Below are 26,088 nucleotides of genomic sequence, written 5' to 3' on the forward strand. Positions count from 1 at the left end.
TTCACAGGTAGATGCCATGTTTCTTGACTTCCGCAAGGCGTATATTGCTCCCTCCTACATATATCTCGCAAAGAGACTATGAGGATAAAATCAGAGAGATTAGAGCCTACACAGAAGCATACCGACAATCCTTCTTTCCACGAACAATACGAGACTGGAATAGAGGGGAGAACTGATAGAGGTACTCAAGGTACCCTCCGCCACACACCATCAGGTGGCTTGCGGAGTATGGATGTAGATGTAGACTGTGAGGATGCACCAAGTACTTCAAAACATCTACATCACTCTGGCTTGTGAAAGCTGTTGCTTATACAGACACAACTGGAATACAAACAATATGTAGTTATCTAGGACTGTACATTCAGCAAGCCATTGGATTCCAGAACAGCAGCAAGTCAACTACACATCAGACATCCCTCTGTGTTTTTCAGATTCACTGGTCAGGATCTGACAAAATTACTGAAAGAATTCAACCGAATTGCCAAATACATTAAGTGGGATGACATGATGTGTTTGGCAAATGTGTTCTTTCAGTTTTACAGTGTATCGGCACATCTATGAGAGGCAGCGTAGTTCTAAAGAAGTGTTTGACTCCTGAATGTGTCACTACAGCAGTTCTCGAAGACCACCAAAACATCACCTTCCTCCTACGCCAGATGGTGAAGAAAAGAGATGCAGCTATCTATGGAACAAGATTAAGCAAGAGATAAGAACCACAAATGTCAACCCCACTCATCAGGAGGCAGTAGAGAGTAGTGAAGAAGAGGTCTGCTGATCTTCTAGCACCAATCTATGCCTCCAGGAAGAATGAAGTAGACAAACTCGGACTTATTCCATAGCTGTTAAGCAACAACCCAGCACTCAACCAACATAGGTACAATTAACTCCTCCACCAAGTACAATGCCCCACATAAGAACAGGTATTCAGAGGACAGAGACCAACATGCAGGTGTGTTTCCACTATTGACACCTTGCACTCGTGTTACTGCATAGAAAGATGATGAGTTTTCGACAACTACCACACTCCCAGATGTTAGCCATCATAACAGTTCCGTTCATACCTGTAAGTTGCAGGTGACTGTAGCTGACTTGTGGGATCGAGCCCATCTTCTTACCCAGGACAACATTGCTTTCCAAGAAGTCGTAACCATTCCCCATTCCCCAATTCAGGAAAATTAAGTGTGGTAATTATTTATGGAGATGTGGCCACCACATCGATTGTACTGTACATCACAAATGGGAAATGTCTAGCTGACAGGAAAAATGTATTGCAAGGCTATCAATGAAAGAACACAGCCCTTCACATTTGCCATTTTACCAGATTGTAGTCAAATTTTATTCTCTGATGAGACTACTTGCAGGCATCACTAGCGATTTGCCATTTTACCAGATTGTAGTCAAATTTTATTCATTTTACCAGATTGTAGTCAAATTTTATTCTCTGATGAGACTACTTGAGGCATCACTAGCGACCAGATGTTATGATGGATCAGAGCTCTAGATTGATGAAGATATTCCAACAAGGACACATAACAAAGATTGCTCTGGATGATTGATTGCTGTTGAAGATGTTATCCTGCCATCATCAGCAACACACATTCCAGTCATCAATTGAAATGTTCATCTAAACTGTGAAACATTCATAAATTCCAAAAAGCAACACTCACAAAAGAAATCTATATTCCAGCAATGATCATAGGCATTGTAGGTGGACAACTGTCACGACCAGCCACTAATCATCACTAAAGGTGTGCACATAGGGTAGCCAAGCCAGGCCAGGAACAACAGCTTAGTGCAATCAAAGAAGAATTGTGCTCCACTTCCACTGCAGACAATGTAGGAGAGGAAGCTACTATTGAACTGACAATATGATCTGATCTGACCAAAGAGCAACAGTGGCGAGTGCCAATTTGCAGATACTTTCAGATCCGGAGTGGAGAAAAGATAGACCAAGCGTTTTTTTGCGAAGTATATGATATTGCGTATCAGTAATGAGGATCATCCATCAATCAGCCAGTGCTTGTAAAGGATGTTGCCTACTGAACAATGGATAATCCAGGAGGAAGTGGACCAGCTGCTGCAAGATATCCTTCAACCTCCAAAGTGTCCTCGGTCCTTTCCTGCAACCCTTGTGAATAAGTAGGACAGCACATGGCATTTCTGCATTGACTATTGATCGCTGAATTAAATTGTGTTAAAAGCTGTCCACCCATTGCCACACATTGATGACACTCCAGACTGCTTAAGAGGAGCAAAATATTTCTCAACTGTGGATGTAGTCTAACCAGGAAGAGACTGCATTCATAAGACTTGATGGCCTCTGAGTTTGAAGTTATTCCGTTAGATCTGAGTAATAGTCCAACCACTTTCGATCATATAATGGACAACCTGCTTCAACAACTTAAATGGGCAGTGTGTCTTTGCTACCTGGGTGATGTTGTCAAAAAGACATTTGAATAACGTCTAACCCACTTGACAACTATGTAGAAGTGTGTTCAGATTGCAGGCCTCTGGATTAATCTGAAAAAAGGCTCTTTGTCACTCCAGAAATAAAAATCTTGGGGCACCTAGTAATGGCAGTGAAGTCCATCCCAGTCCAGAGGAGACAAGAACAATAACGCATTTTCTTACTCCACAGAACATTCATGATGTGGGTAGTTTTCTCAGAATGTGCTCATACTACCAGTGATTCAGAAAGGAATTCTATATCGAGGCACATTCCACACAAGAACTACCATAAGGAGAGCCCAGATTTTTCTGGAATGAAGCGTAAGAAAGATCTTTCCTTGTCATAAAGGAAGCACTAACATCTTCAGTCCTAATACTGTACAACCAGAATGATGAGACAAAATTTCACACTGCTGTTACTGGTTATGGTACAGATGTACACTCCTGGAAATGGAAAAAAGAACACATTGACACCGGTGTGTCAGACCCACCATACTTGCTCCGGACACTGCGAGAGGGCTGTACAAGCAATGATCACACGCACGGCACAGCGGACACACCAGAAACCGCGGTGTTGGCCGTCAAATGGCGCTAGCTGCGCAGCATTTGTGCACCGCCGCCGTCAGTGTCAGCCAGTTTGCCGTGGCATACGGAGCTCCATCGCAGTCTTTAACACTGGTAGCATGCCGCGACAGCGTGGATGTGAACCGTATGTGCAGTTGACGGACTTTGAGCGAGGGCATATAGTGGGCATGCGGGAGGCCAGGTGGACGTACTGCCGAATTGCTCAACACGTGGGGCGTGAGGTCTCCACAGTACATCGATGTTGTCGCCAGTGGTCGGCGGAAGGTGCACGTGCCCGTCGACCTGGGACCGGACCGCAGCGACGCACGGATGCACGCCAAGACCGTAGGATCCTACGCAGTGCCGTAGGGGACCGCACCGCCACTTCCCAGCAAATTAGGGACACTGTTGCTCCTGGGGTATCGGCAAGGACCATTCGCAACCGTCTCCATGAAGCTGGGCTACGGTCCCGCACACTGTTAGGCCGTCTTCCGCTCACGCCCCAACATCGTGCAGCCCGCCTCCAGTGGTGTCGCGACAGGCGTGAATGGAGGGACGAATGGAGACGTGTCGTCTTCAGCGATGAGAGTCGCTTCTGCCTTGGTGCCAATGATGGTCGTATGCGTGTTTGGCGCCATGCAGGTGAGCGCCACAATCAGGACTGCATACGACCGAGGCACACAGGGCTAACACCCGGCATCATGGTGTGGGGAGCGATCTCCTACACTGGCCTTACACCTCTGGTGATCGTCGAGGGAACACTGAATAGTGCACGGTACATCCAAACCGTCATCGAACCCATCGTTCTATCATTACTAGGCCGGCAAGGGAACTTGCTGTTCCAACAGGACAATGCACGTCCGCATGTATCCCGTGCCACCCAACGTGCTCTAGAAGGTGTAAGTCAACTACCCTGGCCAGCAAGATCTCCGGATCTGTCCCCCATTGAGCATGTTTGGGACTGGATGAAGCGTCGTCTCACGCGGTCTGCACGTCCAGCACGAACGCTGGTCCAATTGAGGCGCCAGGTGGAAATGGCATGGCAAGCCGTTCCACAGGACTACATCCAGCATCTCTACGATCGTCTCCATGGGAGAATAGCAGCCTGCATTGCTGCGAAAGGTGGATATACACTATACTAGTGCCGACATTGTGCATGCTCTGTTGCCTGTGTCTATGTGCCTGTGGTTCTGTCAGTGTGATCATGTGATATATCTGACCCCAGGAATGTGTCAATAAAGTTTCCCCTTCCTGGGACAATGAATTCGTGGTGTTCTTATTTCAATTTCCAGGAGTGTAGATACAGGGCAAATTCAGGAAGTTGCTGAAAAGATGCTAGTTTATGCATTCAGAGTACTTTCCAAATCCAGGAGAAACTACCCTACACCTGAAAAAGAGTGCCTTGCAGGTGTTTGGGCCATCAACAAGTTCCAGTCATATTTATTAGGCAGAAGCCAGATCCAGACAGAAGGATGCTAACTGTCTTTCTAAGGAATCCTTTGGTGGAACAGAGCAGCATAGATAAAATCTCAGTTATCAGTGCATGAATGAAATTACTGCTAAATGGAGGGAGATCAAGTGCTGCTGAAAACAATGAAAGCCTTGAAGAAGATGCAGTCAACCAAAGGATAATTCCTATTAATATATGGAACATTGTATAAAAGGGACAATGTTCCAGTTTGGTGGAAATGGGTGTTAATCATCTCAGCTTATCTACAGCCAGGTATCCTGAAGTATTTTTGCCACACTCCTACATTTGGTTGCGTGGAATTCATGAAGACACAAGATGCCATTGGATACAGGTATCACTGGCCATGTCTCTACCGATCCATTACACACTATGTGAGCCATTTGTAAGGAATGCCAGTGATGGAAGCACATTCCTCACTCATTTCTGAGGCATGTGGAACCAATTCTGCTTCCAGCAGTGCTACTCCACTGAATTGTAATCTTGAAGTCTGCAAACGAGAATCGATGGATAATAGTGTGCACTGATTTCCTGACCCGTTACACTGTCACCAAACTGTGCTTTCTACAAAAGCACTGAAAATTGCAAAGTTCGTGGTAGAAGGTATTATTTTGAGTACCATGTGTGATGATCTATGATTGTGGAAAACTTTCCTAGGCATGGCTAGTATAAGAGGTAATTTTATGTTGTGACATCACCTGCAGGATGAGATCTGCCTACCACCCACAGATGAAGGGCCTTGCAGAATGCTCTAATAAGGTGTTGGCAGATATGCTCACGATGTACGAGGGCATGCTGAAAAGTATTCTTTATGTGAAAACTTTTAAAGTGTTCTAAACAAAACAAACTTTAACATTATATGTCTTTATTCTTCACGTCCACATATTTATTTCTCAACATAGTCACCCTGACCGTGAACACATTTCTCCTAATGAAAAACCAGTTTGTTTATATCATCACTGTAGAATATTTGGCTATTTTGACAGAGCCACAACCTCACCTCTGCTTGCACTGCTTCATCACTATCATAGTGAAAACCTTGAAGATGTTCTCTAAGTTTTGGAAACAGACAAAATGAGATGGGGCCAAATAGGGACTGTATAGAGCAGACTGTTCCAACCGAGCTACAGGGAGCCGGAGCGCTCACTGCGGCAGCTCGGAGCCTGCGTGGAGGGGAAAAGCGAACTCACTGCTCCCTGGCTGCATGCAGCCGCAACTGTCACAATAATCCGTGTTCAGTGGCAGCTATGACTAGCCGCGGGAGCCCTGTACCTCTGTTGGAGGATACCTTTCTATTCATTGAGAGGGATGGTCGTCCGCAGTGTCTTGTATGTCATGAAGTATCTAATTCTGCGAAGAGGTACCATATACGACGACGTTATACACATCTTCATGCAGCGCACTACGATCGGGTAGAAGGCGTTGCACGCAGAGAACTTAAGAACTACATAGGTACGAGGAGACGAAAGTTTAAAAAACGGTTTCATAATATGGAGGATATCAAAACATGCAACAAAGATATGGAAGCGGAGTATGATGATATACCTTACCACAGTACAGTTCGTTGGCTGAATCGGGAAAAAGTTCTTGATGTTTTCTTTGCCATTCGTGAGGAAATATCATTCTTTCTCGAAATGAAAGGGGAAGAAATGCATTGTCTGAAAGATATAAAATGAATGTCAGACCTGGCGTTCCTAGCTGACATAACTATGCCTCAGAATAATATAAATCTGTTACTGCAGGGCAAAGGGTAGCTAATCGTTGACACGCACGACCAGATCAAAGCATTCATGGAAAAGTTAAGTTTATTTGAGAGGCATATGAGTAATGGACATTTAACGTTCTTCAATCGCCTTGCTTCTTTAAAACTACCCATAGGAACTACTTTCGGCGGTTACCAAGCACAGTTAAAGCAGCTCATCACGTCGTTTGAAACACGATTCCGAGACCTCACCAGTTTGGAAATTGAACTTAAGGTGTTCAGCATTCTTTTTTCAGTTTCCCCCGATGACTTGCCATCGTCACTTCAATTGGAGAGTATTGATGTGCAAAATTCGACTTTGTTGAAAGAGAGGTACTACAACCCATTGGATTTGTCACAATGGTATCGTTCATTACAGCAAAAAACATTTCCCAGGCTTCAGAACAATGCCGCTCAGATCATGTGCATTTTTGGATCTACGTATTGTTGTGAGCAGCTTTTCTCAGCAATGAAAAGAGTAAAAAGTAAGGAACGATCCTTTCTTCAGGATGCAACAATGAACGCCATCCTCCGCATTAATTCTGCGAACACTTTGACGCTTATTTCCGATCTTGTAATGAAAAGAAAATGCCAAGCTACAGAGGCCCAATAAATTTAGTATGCAGTTTCTTGTAAAACAGTTGTTTCTTATTTATTTCCTGAACATTGTATTTCCTTGTGTAGCACGTCACCACGTCTTAGCAGCTAAGAGTATGAGGTTGTCGATCTTGTAAGACGCAGCTGGCACATCAAAACGCTTGCCTTGCCGCCTGCCTCAGCCAGCCGTGCCATGTGCTGGCGTGGTGGCCCACTTGACTGGTCACAGCGAGCGACACGGCTCCCTGGAGCAAGGAGCGCTCTGCAGCTCACAACGGAGCCCACGAGCTGGAACAGCCAGTTACGTTACACACCTCCATATTACACACAATAATTCAGAACCATCTGTTACAACCTGCATCAGCAAAGCAGGAAAGTGAACAGAGTGAAGTGTGTGACATTTAATACCTCAACTGAAATTAAGAAGAGAATAAAAAATTCGGAGGCATTACTTTTCAGTACACCCTCGTACATTGATGTCAGAGAGATTGTGATACAATACTGCCCTTCATAACATTTGCATGCAACACAGCCGAGCAGTACAGTACAAACTTTACAGCATTCTTTTTGCACCATGGTCAAGAGGCCGAAATGATGCTGGATATACTGTTTCTTTGTGAACTGGATGATACCCAGAATGAATATGTGAAACACAATCACTGGGACCAAAGAAGCAAGGCAGCTGGCTTGCATACAGACTATTGATGCCCAGGAGATAGACCAAGAGTGCTATAATGCCAAGCAGAGGCCAGTGAGACACAGCTGAGAGGTTTGGTTTGAATTTCTATGGCTATGCACAAAGTGGAACTATTGAAAAAGTTACTAAAGAGCTACTTTGTCTGTTCATGTCCTTCGTCACTGGTCAGACATTATGATTTGATTTGTACACTGTGTGGTTCTTCAGTGGATACAGGAACAAATACTGTTCATGAACAAACAATACAGATACTAATTTATTCTACATCTAATATCAAGTAGTAAAAATAAGCCTGAGCGCAGATAGTGGTGGGCTGGAGGCTCAGCATGAGCATTTTGGAAGCTGCATGACTCTTTGGGTGTTAGAGGAATGCTGTGGTGAATGTTTTCAACATGTGGTGAAACCACGTGCAGACATCATGAGGTTAGGCAGCCATGCCTCATTACAGATGTCATAGGCCAGGCAGACTGGCAAAACAGGACAGGAGGCAAACTGTGACAGAACCTAACACCAGACCTTAATGCTGGGCAGAGTAAAAGTGTGTCTGAACACTCCTAACAATGGTCCTCTGCAACTGATAATCCATGCGTTTGCCAGTGTTAACATCGCGACATCAGCAACTACAACTGAAATGGGCATATGACCATTGACACTGGATAATGAGCCATGTCACAATGCAGGAGGGTGATGGAGTGGTTGAGGAACACAGTAGTGTGTTCCAGTTGATGTGCTAACCCCTCAACTTGTCAGATATGGAATGTGATTGAACGTGGCATCAGAGCTCAATGCCCCCTCCCCATAATTTATAAGAATTCGGAGGAAGTGTGTGTGTGTGTGTGTGTGTGTGTGTGTGTGTGTGTGTGTGTGTGTGTGTGTGTGTACTCTTTGAAGGACTTAATAATGCCCTCTGCTTCATCCACACCTTGTTCATTTGCACTTTCAGATGAAATCTTACTGCAGGGCACTAGATCAGTCTCTGCAGTTTCATGAAAACATGAATAAACACAATTGAATCTGGTACTCTGGCGTTAGAAAATGGTCAGTCATATTCTCTACAAGCAGCAGCAGTGTTTCCCCTATGAAACGTGTACACAAACATCATATTGGGATATCAGCATTTGTACAATGAACAGCCAGTCTGTTGCCAGAAGTTTAAATAAACAAACTGGACCTAGATTCTAATACTCCTATGAATATCTTCTTCAGAAATAATGCCATTACATTGGCTACATTAAAATATGTTATATGAATCATGAGCTAATCAGCTCAGATATCATGCAGTGACTGTAATTAATATGTCCATTGAAACTGTAAAAGTGAGACAGATATAGCTAATAAAGAGATGCAAACATTGAAGCCAACACCTCTAACACATCTAGAGGCAGGGATTAGAGAGGGTGTTAGAGATGGCAGACAAAAGTAATTGACTACCCTATGTTAATTTTAAATCAGTGTTGTTAATGTTACTGGTGATTTCCATTATAATAAGTTACCTACACAGGTGGGTGTAAGTGTAGGTGTGGAATATTGTGTGTGACGTACCTTCACTAATGAGGCGTGCGAGTTCAGAGATCATATATCCATACAGTTCACAGGCCCACTTACAGAGGCCACCTGGATCTGGCCCCTGGCACGCTCTGGTAGCCACCAAAGAAACAGTATTATCTAAGCGATTGCAAACGAGTGCTCAGCCTATTCTGTAACATGTGTTACTGTTGTCCATTCAATGTGTTCAGTGTTATGCACAACCTGTACTTCATTGTATCTTATGTGTTGCTCTGTAAAGTACTATGTTCCAGAAATTGTGTTTGTTCTTGTTGTAGCAGTATCTGATAAAGTTTTGATTAAAATTAATGTTACAATGAATTTGTAAATCATTTTCATGTATAATTTGTGTAACGTATTTATACTTTTAGAAACATTTAAACACACAGAGTTCGTTTTTTGTTGTGTATATATATTTACCTTTTCCTATTTAATATAAGGTTCAGACACAGAAGTAACCGAGCAATGCTGGGTAACCAGTTGTCATAATTATGAATGACAGATTGCCTGGGTAGAATCAGTGTGCTCAATGTTTTTGTACGGTTTCAGAAACCAAAGTCTGTACAACTTTACAACCAGATAGGCAACTTCTGGAGAATTAAAGGTGATGCACAAAAGTCTATAGAGTGCTTTAGAAGGGCCCTAGCAGTCTCACCACATAATGCGGAGGTAAGAATGATAGTTTCACTTTAAATGGTTTAAAAATACTTGTGTATGTAGTGTGCACTTTAACCCTTGCTAGTCGCATAAGGGGGTGTTATGCCTCGAAGACAGGTAATTTTTTGCTATCTTTTGACTCATTGGTTTGGAGATGGGCATCAAATGATGATGCGTGCTCCTCATGTCACACAACCTTTCTCAATGTGAAGTACAGGAGAATGCATAAGATTCACTTTAGTTAACACAAGCAGGGAAATTTAGTTTGTCAATATTCACAGCTTTTGAGAATATTCAGATGTTGAAAAAAAAATTGTACAGTCTCTGATATGAACGTGACAAGTCAGATTATAAAAGCCACACACATGATGAAGAGCCAGTTTTCATCTCTGGCATTTGGAACAACTAGTGTTGAAAGTTGGTATCCAAAGAACCTGAATGGTGAAGTTGCACAGGGTGATCAGCAGTAAGGTAATGCATATTACCAGTGAAAGTGATTTGTGAGTGTTCATTCATTCAGTTTGAAATATTAGTGGTAACAAGCTCTTCCTCCAGGCTTTGAAAGCCCAAGGGATGTAGACTGCCTGCCTTGTAGTTCTCTACCTTGCGGAGCTGTGAGGATGTAGTTTAGAGGGGCATGTGGCGAACACTCTGTTCTCCTGGTTGTGTTGCCAACTTTCCAGATCATGGAACTGCTACTTCTCATTCGAGTTGCTCCTCAGTTGGCATAATGAAACTGACACCCAAACCTCCAGATGTCAGACACTCGGATCATTACTAAACATTTTATGTTGATAGAGTACGAACCAAAACATCGATATAGTTCATGCTGTGTGCTGTCATCCAGTAGAATGTGCATAAACAGTAATTAAAAATATCACAAGAACTTCGGAGCACAGTAAAAGTGTATCTGTGAGTGACTGTATTGTAGATCTCAAGGTAGACCATTCAGCCATCATACCAGAGGTTCCACTTCCAAACCCAGTTGATGACAATTTTGTTTAACTGTTTATGTGTGAAACTGTTATATGGAAGAAGATTTTCCTGAAATGTAAAAGGACTTTTTTAGTCTGTGGCAATTTTCTTTTGGCAGCCTACTTATCATTTTCATTATTTTGTTTGTTGTTATTATTATTATTATTACTATTACTTCCACATGTGTGATTCAATTGTTTCTTTATTTTTTTCTCTTCTGGTTGTATATTCTGTGAAACTACAAATTCACTCTATAGGTTTACTACTGCCAAAGAAACGACACGCAAGCAGACTGCCAAGAGAACATTGCTGTAAACTCCAAACAGGCCGTTTACATGTTATAAACATGTTGTCTCATATGACACTTTCCAGTATAATGCAGAAGAAAAAGTTATTCCGATTTGATCCTGTAGGAGGATCTATCACTATACCAGTTCCCCAGGCAAGCAACATGGGTTAGTTGCACACAGCCATGCTTTTGATTTGCCCTGTAGTTCTGATGTTGCTTTTAATTAACATTTATGCCCATTCTGCTCGATGACAGCACATAGTACAAACTAAATTAGAGTTTTGGTTGATACTCAATTGACCTGCAACGTTTGTTACTGATCTGAGTGTCTGACACCTGGAGGTTTGAATGTGAGTGCACTCCGTACTAGCCCCCCATACTGCGTACTCCATCAAATCATTGGCAGGACCAGGAATCAAATCCAGGTCCTCTGCATTGCAGCCATCCATGTTGACCAATCAGCTACAGAGACGGACAGAGATTAGTGGAAATAGCACGAATATGAACACTGGGCAACATTCACTGATTAGCTGATGATCAACATTGTACTCCACTGTCTCCTAGAGTACCCTGCAGGTTATCAGAAAGTTGAATCCAGCTGTTGTACCTGCAGAACACCCTTCTCTTTTTACCATGACATGGGAGGGTTGTGCCCCCTGTTGACCACCAGTGCATGTGGAGAGTTACTGACAAGTCAGGCATGTTTGCTGTGTACTGCATCAGCCTTCCTCATCCCTACATGTGCAGTCGTGTCATTGCTGAGTGGAGGAGTTGTGTGTCAATGGAAAACTTACAAGCTAGAGTTATGGAACAAGAAGTATGAAACTTCCTGGCAGATTAAAACTGTGTGCCCGACCAAGACTCGAACTCGGGACCTTTGCCTTTCGCGGGCAAGTGCTCTACCAACTGAGCTACCGAAGCACGACTCGCACCCGGTCGTCACAGCTTTACTTCTGCCAGTATCTCGTCTCCTACCTTCTCATTCTGGAAACATCCCCCAGGCTGTGGCTAAGTCATGTCTCCGCAGTATCCTTTCTTTCAGGTGTACTAGTTCTGCAAGGTTCGCAGGAGAGCTTCTGTAAAGTTTGGAAGGTAGGAGACGAGATACTGGCAGAAGTAAAGCTGTGACGACCGGGCGTGAGTCATGCTTGGGTAGCTCAGTGGGTAGAGCACTTGCCCGCGAAAGGCAAAGGTCCCGAGTTCGAGTCTCGGTCCGGCACACAGTTTTAATCAGTTAGGAAGTTTCATATCAGTGCACACTCCACTGCAGAGTGAATATCTCATTCTGGAAGAAGTTATTACAGACCTTTCAGAACATTTGGCTTTCTTTGTAAAGAATTACCTTGTAATGAGTTTTTAATTTTAAACACAAATCAATTAAAAAACTAAAGGAATATTGTTATGTCTACAGTCATTACGAGGAACCCACATAGTGATTAGAGATCAGAAACAAACTCAGTACACTCACTCTAAACTCACCAGCTGGTCCTATGACATCACCTCTAAACTCAACATCTCTGTATGCTCAGAAACTTGACTTGTGAGTCTCCGTCACTGATCATTTAATTGAACTCTTGCCCCCTTGAGTCTGTTCTTGGGTAAAAAAGGAGACAGTACTTCAGTTCACAAATGATTATTATATACCAACACAGTGACTGGTTGGTTAGCAGTGAACATGTTTCATTTATATTAGAGGCAGTCTGATGAAAACGAGGCAGGTGGAAAAAAATAGACAAACTGTGTAATATTTCAAAAGTAATCGCCATAACTTCTAATACATTCCGCTATGAGACAAGACGGTCAGTGCCTTCATGGAAAAAATGTATGTGATTCCCTATTGTACCATGATTGTACCCAGGCAAGCACCTCTTCATCTAAAATGTATCAGTAGTGATGAACGTCTTTCTTCAGGCTACCAAAATCATGGAAATTGCGTGGTGTTCCTAGTGAAACTTCTGCAGCACAGTTGAAACCACCTTGGCAACATGTGGGCCTCTGCCCACTTAACCATTCTGATGTGAGAGCAATGACCCAGAGGCTGCAGCAAAATCTCTATCTTGTCACTTAATACTGCTTGCCCAATACACATCATCAGACCATTAAACTGAAGACTTCTGCTGTTCCGTGGTTTACTAAATGGTTTTGCTCTGGGATGCCATGTTCAGTCTAGACAGTATTTGCTAAGATGTAATAGTTTATTATTGAAGTTTCTTAACCTAAATGCAGAAGTGTTACAGTCTGTATTATGACCTCTGTTCACGAATTTTACAGTGTTCAATCTTTGAGGTACAATTTTTCCACAAAAGTCTATTCCTCTGAAGGAGTATTTTTTCCAGTGCATGGTGAGTAATTACTATCAGGTGTTGAATAGATAACTGTAGCACTCAACTGATACTGTCTCATCCGGAAATTGGAATGATCAAAGCTCAGTTGTGGGACACAGTTCTTCAGTTCCTTTCAGCAAGTGACCAATATGTCTCACCTAGGCCAACTGATGGGTTATCTTTGAGGGCTCGATAGTATTAATAGTTTTCTTCCTGAAATATATATTAGTTCTGCCATATAGGCTGTAACATAATTAGTTCTCAGATTTCATTATTTGTAATTATTCTCTATTTACAGGTGCTGCTTAATTTGGCACGGGTGCTGTTTAATCTGCAGTACCTTGATGATGCCATTTACTTGACGAGGAGGTCACTGGAAGTGCAGCCTCCAGATAAAAATGCTTGGCAGCAGTATTTTACTCTTGGTGAGATCTTCAAGGTCAGTCTTCTTTCTTCGGTATATATTTTTCTTTACTCCCCTCTCCCCCCTTACTTACACACACACACACACACACACACACACACACACACACACACACACAGCTTAATGTAAAAAAAAAATTATGAAGCATACTGTATGGCTCTATGCATGCGTGCTATCTATAATTTTCTGTGTCCTTTGTGCTAATCACCATTTTAACACACTTTGAAGCATGACAGGAAATAAATTTTAATAAAGTTTGTCATATTGTATGATATAACCACATATTAACAGTTTAATGGAATGCAATCACATTATCTTATGTAGTGTTCCTGATCATATGATTGCTCGATTTGCGCACAATGATTTGATGGGATGTTATCACCCAGTGTGCTATAACAAAATAGATGCTGCTGCATTATAACAAAGTTAGCAATAGGGACAAGAAATAATTGTTTTATTTTATGGCCGATTTTGGTGCTTTTTTTTGTTCATCTTTTATTTCCCCCTGGCCCCCTCGTGCCCCACATGTGCTCGTAATTTTTTCCCCAGTTTTGGTGTTATTTTATGTCAACTTCAGTGTTATTTGCTGCTAGTTGCGGCAATATTTTTTAGCTGTAGTGGTGTTAGTTTCTGAAGGCTTGTTTTTGATGAACCATATGTTCCTATTTTTACCTTATTTCATTGTTTGTCAGTGTTGTGTTGAAAATGAAGCTGCACCTATCAATTGCTTTATATTTTTTGTCATCACAGATCATTTTCTTTACATTATTAAAAAATAAATAATTTATATTGGACCTATTAAATCCAATCAGTTAAAGTAAAATTGTCTTTGCAACCAAACACCATTGAAAGTTTCCAAAAGACAGCATTATCCTATCTTTAAAGTTGTCTTCTGAGACATTATGCCACCAATCTGACAATACTCCATTGTAGTGTGGAAACAGCCAGAGTCAAATTTAAACACAGAAGACAAACTGCCTTCATCACAACAGATTTTTACAGTGTGCATGTATCCTGCTGAAATAGAAAGTTGCTTTTGCACTAAATTTTGAAGGGATTTACATCCTTACAGGGTATCTGAAATGGCTGAGACCCATCAGTCTAGGTGCATATAATAGAATCTTTCCATGTCAACGTTAGTAGGATTCATTATCGTCTCATGGTTGTTGCATGTACACAGACTTAATGTTTGCATACATGACCATGAGGGTTGTCAACCTAATTGGAAGGTGCAGCTTAATGTGGTAATTGTTTACATCTCTGCTTTAAGTATTTTTGCCTTCATATGTCTCAAAAGCTTACTGACTTAATCTCCATAAATAAGGCAGTTTTTGCTTGTAACTTGAAAACAGGTAATGTTTTATTCATTGACATGAGATTTCCTGATATTTTTGCACAACAAACATACCAGAAACTATATTGTTTGGAGAGAACTTTAATGTGGTTAATCAGTTTAATGCCTGTTTTTGTAGCACACAACTATACATGTGAAAATCATCCAGTACAGCCCTTCAGTACACAGAGGTATAAATCAGCATCATGCCAAATCGGTTTGCTTCTATCGGCCAATCGCAGCACAGGACACGTGATGTGTTGTGTTTTACCACCATAAACACAACACTGAGAATATTTATTCAATGTAATTTTTATTATTTTTCGAACGAAGTTTGTGGTGATGACATGATCTGTTGCTTAGGCTGGGTCCTACGGTAGGTCGGAAGGTATCAGGTGTCAGTGTTTGTTGGTGAATTAGTATCTGAATGACTTGGGATGAGTCATTTATCATGGCCCAATAGGTTTCTTTTTTGCTGTGTGTGTAATGTATTATTATTTTTTAAAGTCAAGTTTATTGTCTATAATGCAGCATACAGTCACCTACTATTTTTATCTTGCAATTGTTGTTGCCTACTTTCACACAAATAAACAAATACTCGCCAGATTTGAGCTGCTTCTTTCTTCTAGTTGACAGAAAAAACAGCTTATCTGGAACCAATGTACCATACGGAATCGTAACTAGTAGTCCTGTACTGTGTTATACTCCATGTCTTCCAAGCCAGAATATTTGCATCAGGAAAAGCCTCAAGGCCACCATAATCTGCATGACTGCCCCATACAACAACCAAGCTCAACAATGTATGGCCTCCGGAAACAGCTGAAACATCACAGATAAACTGCGTTGGAAGTCCATGAAAGACACAAGGACCCCCCCAATAAAATTGGATGATATTGTGAGTCAGTTTTATTTACTGTGAAACTGAATATCGCCATTGAAATTACAGTGAAAAAATGTTGACATTAGTGTTGTGTCCAGTGAGAACTGAATTGATCAAATGGCTTCCTTTTCCAAGACAGTTTGTAATTGGTTAGTCTACATTTTTATTTCCATCATTAAATTGTTGAGGAAGACAAAAATTCAGTTTTGATGTGAGAGTGGAATTTGATAGTAAGAAAAGAAAATTAATGGAAAAATAGTGGGAGAACTTGGAAAGGGGGGATGAAAGTGGAAGTTGGCTGATAAAATTTTACATAGATCAAAATTTAATTGTTGCTGAAACTTGTAGTGAAAATTAACGCTATCCACACATGTCTGTGCAGTGTGACACCACTTAACTTCACAAACGCCCTGCAGAGTCGGTATAGCTTTAAGGAACCCCGTCTTGACGGCATTCCATGTGATGTAGCTGGGTAGAGGACTGCAGCCGTGAAGCTTGCTGTTCAGTTTGCAGACAGATCATACCACCCTAGCATCGTCATTACTATAGCTGCCTTGTATCTTGTAAGGTGTCAAAATGGAGTGTCTGGGCAGCGAAGTATTATTATGGCAGTGGATATTGTCTAGTAAAGTTATCAGTCATTGTAAAAGCATTATTCACAAACACTTACAGAATTTTCTGTCCATAAGGATCACGCAGGAATGGTACTCCATCTTGCAAATTAAAAGTTTGATTGTAATATTTTTACGTAATTTTGTTGCTTTGGATATACGAGGGGTATTTGAAAAGTCCATGCAAAGTCTGAGAGATGGCACCACTTGCAGGTATCGAGGTTATGTTTAGTTAGTGGCATCTTTGGAAAGAACACACATTAAGTTTCAGACATATTGGTCTATTTCTTTGTGTTTGGCATTTGTGTGAATCAAGGAAGTCGGGTGAGTGTCAAAAAATGGACGAAAAAGAATTTCACTTGGTGATTAAACATTACTTTATGAAAGGCAAAATGCCTCAGGAGACTAAAACTTGATAAACATTACAGTGACTCTGCATATTCGATTAGAACAGTTTATAAGTGGTTTCAAAGTTTTCAGAGTGGCCATATGGGTACAAGTGATGCTGAACATTCTGGACTCCATGTGGAAGTTATGACTCCAGAAATCATTGATAAAATCCATGATATGGTGATGGATGACAGAAGAGTTAAGGTGTGAGAAATTGCTAATGCTGTGGGCATCTTGAATGAATGGATACATAACATTTTGCATAAACATGTGAATATGAGAAAGCTATCTGCAAGATGGGTTCAGCAATTACTCACGCTTGACCAGAAACAGAATCGTGTGAAATGTTGCAAGGATGGTTTTCAGCTGTTCAAAAACAATCCGCAAAGCATTTTTTCATTACTGTTGATGTAACATGAACACATTACTATACTCCTGAGAACAATCGATAATCTAAACAATGGGTTACCAAGGGAGAATTGTACAAAAAAAAAAAAAAAAGGCGAAGACCATGCCTTGGCCGGAAAGATTGTGGCGACTGTCTTTTGGGATTTGCAAGGGATAATAGACATTGACTATCTGGAAAAGGGTAAAACTGTTACAGGTGAATATTATTTCATCTTTATTGGAGCGTTTGAAAACCGAGCTGCAAGAAAAACGCCGGCGATTTGACCGCAAAGAAGTCCTTTACCATCATGACAGTGCACCAGCACACACCTCAACAGTTGTGGTCGCAAAATTAATGCAAATAGGATTCTAACTCGTTTAAAATGCCCCGTTCACCGGACTTGGCTCCCTCAGTCTACTATTTGTTCCCCAATTTTAAGAAATGTCTGGCAGGACAAAGGTTTTATTCAAATGAGGAGGTGATTGCAGCAACTAATAACTATTTTGCAGACTTGGCCAATTCCTATTATTCAGGAATGGAATGGGTGAATGGACATGAACATGTATTTTTCTACATCTGAAGTATTTTGACTGATAGCTCAATCCACTTTTAAAGGCACTTTGAATATACCTGTCAGCAACTCACTGCCTCTTTGTGATGAGTAGCAACGTATTCTATTTCATTTTGTTATTCCATCCCAAATTTTGTGCTGCTTGATTTTACGTCATGGTAAGACAAATTTTGAAACCAGATTTTTAAACAGCAAAACATTTCCAGTGGTAGTTCTGGGTTCTGTTCGTAATTTATTAGTTATGAATTTCAGATTGAAACTGAAATTGCAGAAATGTAGGAAATTAACCAGGTGGGACCTGAGGAAGTTAAGGATACAGGATACTTATAAATGGTGGAAAAATCTATTTTTTTTATGTCTATTAAATTCTTAGTCTTTCCCGATTACATTGGTATATACATTATAGGATTTCCAATGAAAAATGACCTATATATACCAAATTTGAAAGTTATGGTCATGTATGCCACTGCCACCCCCCCACCCCTTTGTTTCCAGTGATTATCTATATGATACATTGTATATGTTTGTAACTGTGCAGGTTTCTAGTGTCTGTAACTGTAAAGGATTATCTTTGCTTTTGTTTACTTTTGTTTTGCTGAAGCAGTTTGTTCACGTGTTACTGAAAGTTTGTTGCCCAAGTGCTACATATATTAGTGGAAGTACATATCCTTTAGTGTGCAATAAATACGAACTATGCCAGGCATCAAGAAATTCAATAAAAGGAATTTCGTGGTAACCAGTTCACAAACAAAGCAAGCCACACTGTTTAAAAAGTAACCGATGTATCAGTACTTCACGGAAGAAACTCCCACATGGCACACCTAGTGATTCAAATTTTTGTCTCAACAATGACGCTGTTTGTAGTGGATTTGTTGTTGATGTGGGCATCTTACCTCCTTTGATAAAGGACGTGGTGAAATGTAAACAATGTGATGGTGTGGACTGTCTGGAAATAACTGAACAACAAAGTAGCAGGAAAGGTTTAGCATCAAAATTAGTTGTTCTGTGTAGATCCTGCAATAAAGCTACTGTGAAAATGACTTCAAACATTGTGCATATTAATATTATGTGAATTTGAAGTTAGTGCATGCAAGGCGTGCAATAGAAAAAGGAAAAAAAAGGCTGCTCAAACATTTTGTGGTTTGATGGCCCTTTTTCCTCCTCCCAGTATGTTCAGCAAGTATGTAAAAATACTTTTAGGTGCCTTGACAGTTGTGTCTAAATCATCTATGAAATGTGCAATAGAACAAACTGTAAATATTAATGGAAACAGGGACATTGCTGTTGCACTTGATGGGACATGGCAACATCGAGGACATCGTTCCTTGAATGGTGTTGTAAGTGCTACTTCTCTGGAGAATGGAAAGTTGTTGAGGTTGAGTGCTTATCTAAGTACTGCCACACCTGCCATGGTAACAATGAAGGACATATTTAACATCAGTGTTGTGATAATTATGATGGTTACAGCGGAGGTATGAGGTATGATGCAGCTCTAAAAATATTTTGGGGTTGGTGCTTTTTTATAATGTTAGATATACGAAGTACTTAGGCAATGGGGACTCTAAAGCTTTCGATAAAATTAACCTTCATAACAAAACTGGAGTGTTGTAGACATGTGCAAAAGAGGATTGGTGCTAGATTGAGGAAGCTACAAAGTGAAATGAAAGGAAAGTTGTCATCTGATGGAAAATCTCTGTCTGGCCGAGGCATATTGACAGAAACTGAAATAGACCTCCTTCAGAGTTATTATGGACTGGCCATTAGATGAACTGCACCTCTGAATGATGATACAGCAATAAGAAAAGCTGTGTGGCCCACCTACTTTCATAAGTTGTCCACAAATGACCACCCTGTTCACGGGCTTTGCCTTAAAGCAGCAGATTCTTGGTGTGGTTACCAAAAAGCAAAAAGAAGTGGTCAAATATACCATCATAAGCATTCTCTTCCTGAGCCTGTTATGAATGAAATAAAAAACAATTTTTAGAGACATGAGTGACCCTGTTTTGCTTAGTAAATGTCTTCATGGGGGCTCTCAGAATACAAAAGAAAGTTCCAACCATTGCACATGGGAAAGATCATCCAAGAATATTTTTGTAGAACTAAAGACATTAAAATTTGGTGTACTAGATGCAGTGATATGTTTCAATTATGAAGTGAAGGAAGGTTGGAAGTCCTGAGAAATTCAGGCATAAAATGTGGCTCTGATATGGAAGATCAATTGCTTGCATGTGACAGACAATGGGTGTATGAAGCTGAAAGATTAACTTTTCAATTTACCGAAGAAGTAAGAAGTGCTAAAGGGAATGCCAAGAGGAGGCTTGAAGATGAAGAAATGCAGGAGGATGAAGACTATGCTTCAGGAATGTTCTGAGGCAGAGTTTAATTGGATTCATATCTTCATTCGCAATTTCCCGCAAATTGTATTTTTTCAGAATACAGGTACAAATATTTCCTAAAGTTTATAAAGCAGTGCTCTAATTTTTTTCTGTAACTTTCAGTGGTCTATACTTATGTAGTAGACAGTCTCTTGCCTCAGCCATCATGTCATGCAAAAATTTGGTCTCCTTCAAATGTATAACATTGGATTAAAAGGTACCTCAATTTGAGGAAGCATTTTGGAAAAAAAAACTGCATCAGTTTCTTTGTAATTTTTTAAAAGTGTGCTGCATTACCTGATATCAACAAAAAATCTGTAAAACATACACATTATAAACAGTGCCTAAAAGAATTAGATGTTGATTTTTACATAATATTGACCCAGAAAAATACCCTGTATCCTTAAGACTGGAGAAAGAAGTACAGTAAAATACGAAAGAGACAAAGTAATAAAGACAGCATAGGACTGAATGGGCAAAGAGATAAGGTGCAGTAGAAATAATTGGATAACAAATGAGATAAAGAATTTAATTATTGCAAGCAAAAGCTTGGAATGCTTCAAGGAAGAGGAAGGATAACAGCCATGCCCTTTTGAAGGGACCGTCCCACCATTTGTATTAAGTGATTTCCCTAAATCATGGAAAATCTAAATTAGGATGAGAAGATGAGCATTTGAACCATCACCTGCCCCCCCCCCCCCCCCCCCCAAATGCAAGCCCACTGTGCTAACCATTGCACTATCCCACTCAGTAGGTAGAGAACAGAGGACAAGTGAAAAACAGTAGAAGAATATATGACTGTGAGAAAGGTAGGTGACATTAAGAGCCAAGTTGGCAAGCCAGTATTAAGCACGGAAGAGAAAGGTGAAAGTTGGAAGAAATATGTAGAAGACGTGATCAAAGAAAATAGACAGTATTATACTAAGTGAAGAGGAGCTGTATGTGGATGAGAGGGGAGATGTGACATTCTGCAAAGAATCCGCGAGAGCACTGAAAGAGCTAGATTGAAACAAGGCATGTGGAGCAGACAACATTCTTTCAAAATTATTAGAGATCCTTCGAAGAGCCAGCTGTGGCAAAGCTTTTCCACCTGATACACTAGGTATATGAGACAGAAGAAATACCTTCAAACTTCAAGAAGAGTGTAATAATTCAAATCAGAAGAGGACAGTTGCTAACAGGTGCGAGTATTGAAAGAAGATACAGAGTTGGTTTAATGTTATTTTGTAGATAAACACACAAAGCTTTTTTACCTTAAACTGAAGTAGTATGTGACTTCTGTTGGTTTTTCTGCACATATACCACCGGAAGTCAGTTGCTTCCCAAACTCACTGTAGCATAGTACGTATAACTTGCTCAATGGCGGTGTAAATTTTCGCTCTAAGTTCGGGTAGAGAAGCCAGCTAGCACAGGAGGTACAAATGTGATATCCTTGATGAATCCCCATTTAATAATCAGAAAGTAATAATAATAATAATAATAATAATAATTAGTGTCAGTTCTGGGGAATGTGGGGGCCATGCATTTGGCACATCACGGCCAATCCATTGACCTGGAAAGCAGTCACTGAGAAAATCCTGGATGTCACCTAGGTAGTGGAGTTGTGCACCATCTTACATGAAGAAAACCTTTTGTTCTTGGTCATACTCCATCAATCTGTGGTATCAAAAATTTTTGTAACATATCCAGGTACACTATCCCGTTGATGGTTCTCTCGCAGAAAAAAAAGGGGCCGTACATTTTGTTCTTGCTAAATGCACAAAAAACGTTCAGTTTAGGGCTATCATGAACCCTGTTGCAATGTGATGTTGATTTTCAATGCCCCAAATCCTACAGTTGGGTGCGTTAACCGTGCCACTTAAGTGAAAAGTTGACTCATCAGAAAAGATGATATTGTCCAGGAAATGTTTATCCTCGTGTAATCGATTTAACATCCGCACAGAAGTTCTTGTGAGCAATTTTATCAGTGTCTTTTATTGCTTGTACAGTCGTCAACCTGTATGGTTTCAAATGCAATCGGCTTCTCAACACATGCCCAACAGTTGTATGGGGATTTGCAGTTCTTGAGATGCACACAGGATCAGTTTCATAGGGCTGTTGACAGAACGTTGTCTCTCTCGCTCAACGACGTCGTCAGGTGTGTGTGGATGACTTGATGATTTCCCTTGTCTTACCGAGCACCCTGTTTCTACAAAACATTTATGCCACTCATAAACTGTAGGCCCACTAGGAGGGATCTTAAGCGCATTTGGTACCTAAAGTATGCTATACTGTTGTCACCAACCTAGATTCTTTAAACCAAAACGCACAGCTAACATATTTACTCGAATCTAAGCCGCACTTCTTTTCCGGTTTTTGTAATCCAAAAAACCGCCTGCGGCTTAGAATCAAGTGCAAAGCAAGCGGAAGTTCTGAAAAATGTTGGTAGGTGCCGTCACAACTAACTCCTGCCGTCAAATATATGTAGCGCTACACAGGCATGCTTTGCAGGCACAAAGATAAATACTGGCGCCAAAATCTCTGCCTCAGTAAATAAATAAAGAAAAGGTGGAAGACGAGCTTTTTTTCCTCCTCCCTGAGTTTCGACCACTGCATTTTCATACATTATCCAACGAAGTAAATACAAACTCCGTATTGTTCATCTTCGAATGTAGCAGCATTTCAATGTACTACGAAAATCCGACTGGCAAGACTGTTTGGGATGTTTGTCAATATGGCCAAGTCTACGTTCCGATTATTTTCCTACCGGGAGAAGAGATGGTTGCTTATAGGAACTTTTATGAAGTGTGAATCACATGCAGTATTCTCTTCACCATAAGAATAATACGAATATAAACATTTTGCCATGTATTCTTTCGTGTTTGCTGCTATCTTGTTTAAATTCTGTCTGCCTAATAAACTAAGAAACTAGAGTGGGACAACAGCAAATGCGGAAGAATATACATATTATGTCATGTTTATATTTATATTATTCTTATGCATAATAGTGATACCGTCAGAACTGAAGCACGGCAATTGACTAGATTTTTAAATCTAAAATGACTCTAATTTCTGTGCAGAAAATGCAATGTACTAAAGAGGTGCCTGCAAAGATTTTTAAACGGAGAAAATTTTTCGCTAAACTCTCGTTCAGATCATCATATGCAGTCTATTATTTGGTTCTTGTTGATCATTATCAAAGAAAGCAGCAGTCCAAGTAACAACAAGTAGCAGTCTCTTTCCATTGTCTCTCTACTGAGGCGATTCCTCTCTCTCTCTCTCTCTCTCTCTCTCTCTCTCTCTCTCTCTCTCTCTCTTTTTAATTGTAAGTGGCGGTAGCGTGCACAAAAGCAAGCCATGCCATGAGCGACGACAGACCGTAGACACTCATCAGAATGCGACAAACAATGCATGACACAGTTCAGTAATGCATTTTCAGCTTAGAGTGACATAAACACCTATAACAAAGAGAACGGCACTTATCAGATCAAAGAAAAATAAGCAATCAATTCAAACTAAACGAAGCACGTGAAAAAGGAAGGGTACCTGAATAAATATGGATGGAGTGCCTGATGCATAGCAATGACTACCTCGTAAAGCTTAACTGCTAAACTTACAACTCGAACCAATAGCTTTATCGTCATTCATTTGAGCTAAATTGTTTCTCATATTACAATGGACCAACTTTGTTTTTATTTGGAGGTGCGACCTAAAACTTTTCTCTCCCCTTGAATTTAGAGTCTCAAATTTCAGGTCTGGCTTAGATTCGGGAAAATTTTTTTTCCTTGATTTCGAGTCTCATTTTTCAGGTGCGGCTTAGATTCGAGTAAATACAATTGTACCCTTGGGTCCAGTGAAGGCATCCATCTTTAACACAACTGCCGCTAGCACTCCTTACGATGCAATTCAGCAATAGCAAGCTATGTGAGACAAACTTGATATATTTCTGTACAAATTAATACTACAATCATCTCTGTATGTACTGTAAATTAATTTATATGAATTTTCAAAGTTGTAAAGCCCTTTTTGAAACACACTGTACAAGTCATCTTCAGATCATCATCAGATGATTTGTGTTACATAGTAACTTGCTAACTGGTTACATCCAGAGAGGTGCTCACAATGTCCAGACAAAAAAAAAAAAACACGCCTATGAGGATTACCGATGTCACTGTAACTCTTTTACTGTTGGAGGTGGCTAGAAACTTATAGCCAAATCAAATCAGCTGATGTTGAAGGAATTAGTGTGGGAAAGCAATAGATGACTTTTGCTATTTGGGTAGGAAAAAACTGATGATGGCTGAAAGAGATGACAGATTGTCAGTAGCAAGAAAATTATTTCTGAAAAAGACAGATATGCTAACATTGAATATAAATGTATGTGTTAGAAATTCTTTTCTGAAGGCATTTGTCTGAAGGGTAGTGTTGTGTGGAAACGATACATTGAAAATAAACAGTTCAGACAAGAAGAAAACAGGAGTTCCTGAAATGTGGTGGTATGGATGAATGCTGAAAATCAAATAGGTTGAACGGATAACTAATGAAGAAGTAGTAAACTGAATCTGGAAGAAAAGAAATTTGTCATCACCTTTAATAAAAGAAAGACTCAGTTGATAGGACCCATATTCCAGTATTAAGGAAACCTAAACTTGCTAATGAAGAGAAGTGTGAGGAGTAATAATTGCATAGGAAGACCAAGGCCTGACACTAGTAAGCAAGTTCAGATGGCTGTACCAGTAGCTATGCAGCGATGATGCTTCCTTCATTCCTTCTTTGATATTCAGGATTAACAGTACAGGAGAAAGGCTGTACCATATCTTAAACTCTTATTAATTTGAGCATTTCCCTTTTGGTCTTTCATTGTTATGGCTCTCTCTTGATTCTTGTATATTCTTTGCCATTCCCTGTACTACATAACTAATTTGCTGATGCTCTCAAACATCTAGTATCACTCTAATGTGCCAAAAGCTTTTTCTGTGTTGGCGAATCCTATGGAGATGTCTTGATTCTTACCATGTTTTTATTGGTCACTTCTCTCTCTCTCTCTCTCTCTCTCTCTCTCTCTCTCTCTCTCTCTCTCTCTCTCTCTCTCTCTCTGTGTGTGTGTGTGTGTGTGTGTGTGTGTGTGTGTGTGTGTGTTTTTCAGTACAAAGTTTGCAACTGATTTCTAGATGAGTTGCAGACTTGAAATTTTAAACATAGCTCATAACTGGATGACAATGCAATATTAACTCACTTTCTTGTCTGGTGTGTGGCAGAGGGTACAGTGTGTATCATTGCCACTTCTCCTGTTGCAGTTGAGGTGGTTCGTGGGAAGAACAACTGCTAGTAAGCGTGCTTGTGGGCTCACACTCTTGGTCTTTTCACAAGACATGCATAGGAGGAAGTAACATATTCAGCCAGGTTAAGAGAAACTGAAATAAACCTGGGTTTCCACAGGTCTCTGTTGTAATCTCAACAATATGTTGAAATTGATTGAAGAATTTCACACATACGCAACTAAAAATCAGAAAACAATTATTTAAAATAATGTGAATTTTTAATATACCATGTTCTAAATTAGACTAAAAAGTATAAAATAATTTTGCCTGTCCCCATAGAAATTGTCCTGAAAATTTGCAAATCTGAATTTTTAATTAGCTACAAAAATATTTGTAAGATTTAAAACAAAAACACTTGTAAGATTTAAAACAAAAACACATTGGATACATACAATAAATAATTGATACTTGAATAGTGCCTACCATTATTATTGTCTATTGCATCTTCTCCACATTTTTCATATTAAATCTTCCAAGTATTTCCATTGCTATTAATAATTCACAATTGCAA

The 26,088-nt window shown here is 40.3% G+C and overlaps 1 protein-coding gene across 2 annotated transcripts in view; it reads left to right on the top strand.

Annotated features, from left to right (window-relative positions):
- Positions 1-26,088, top strand: part of LOC126353797 (uncharacterized) — a 114,814-nt gene that overhangs the window by 55,222 nt on the left and 33,504 nt on the right. For both annotated transcript variants that reach the window (XR_007565207.1, XM_050002892.1), the window contains exons 3-4: positions 9,610-9,729; positions 13,604-13,744. Coding sequence is in view for 1 of the 2 variants with exons in the window: in XM_050002892.1 (XP_049858849.1) it covers positions 9,610-9,729; positions 13,604-13,744 (261 nt within the window). In the remaining variant the exon portion in view is untranslated. The remainder of the gene's footprint in view (positions 1-9,609; positions 9,730-13,603; positions 13,745-26,088) is intronic.

The sequence above is a fragment of the Schistocerca gregaria genome, chromosome 3 (assembly GCF_023897955.1).
Source record: "Schistocerca gregaria isolate iqSchGreg1 chromosome 3, iqSchGreg1.2, whole genome shotgun sequence".
NCBI lineage: Eukaryota > Metazoa > Arthropoda > Insecta > Orthoptera > Acrididae > Schistocerca > Schistocerca gregaria.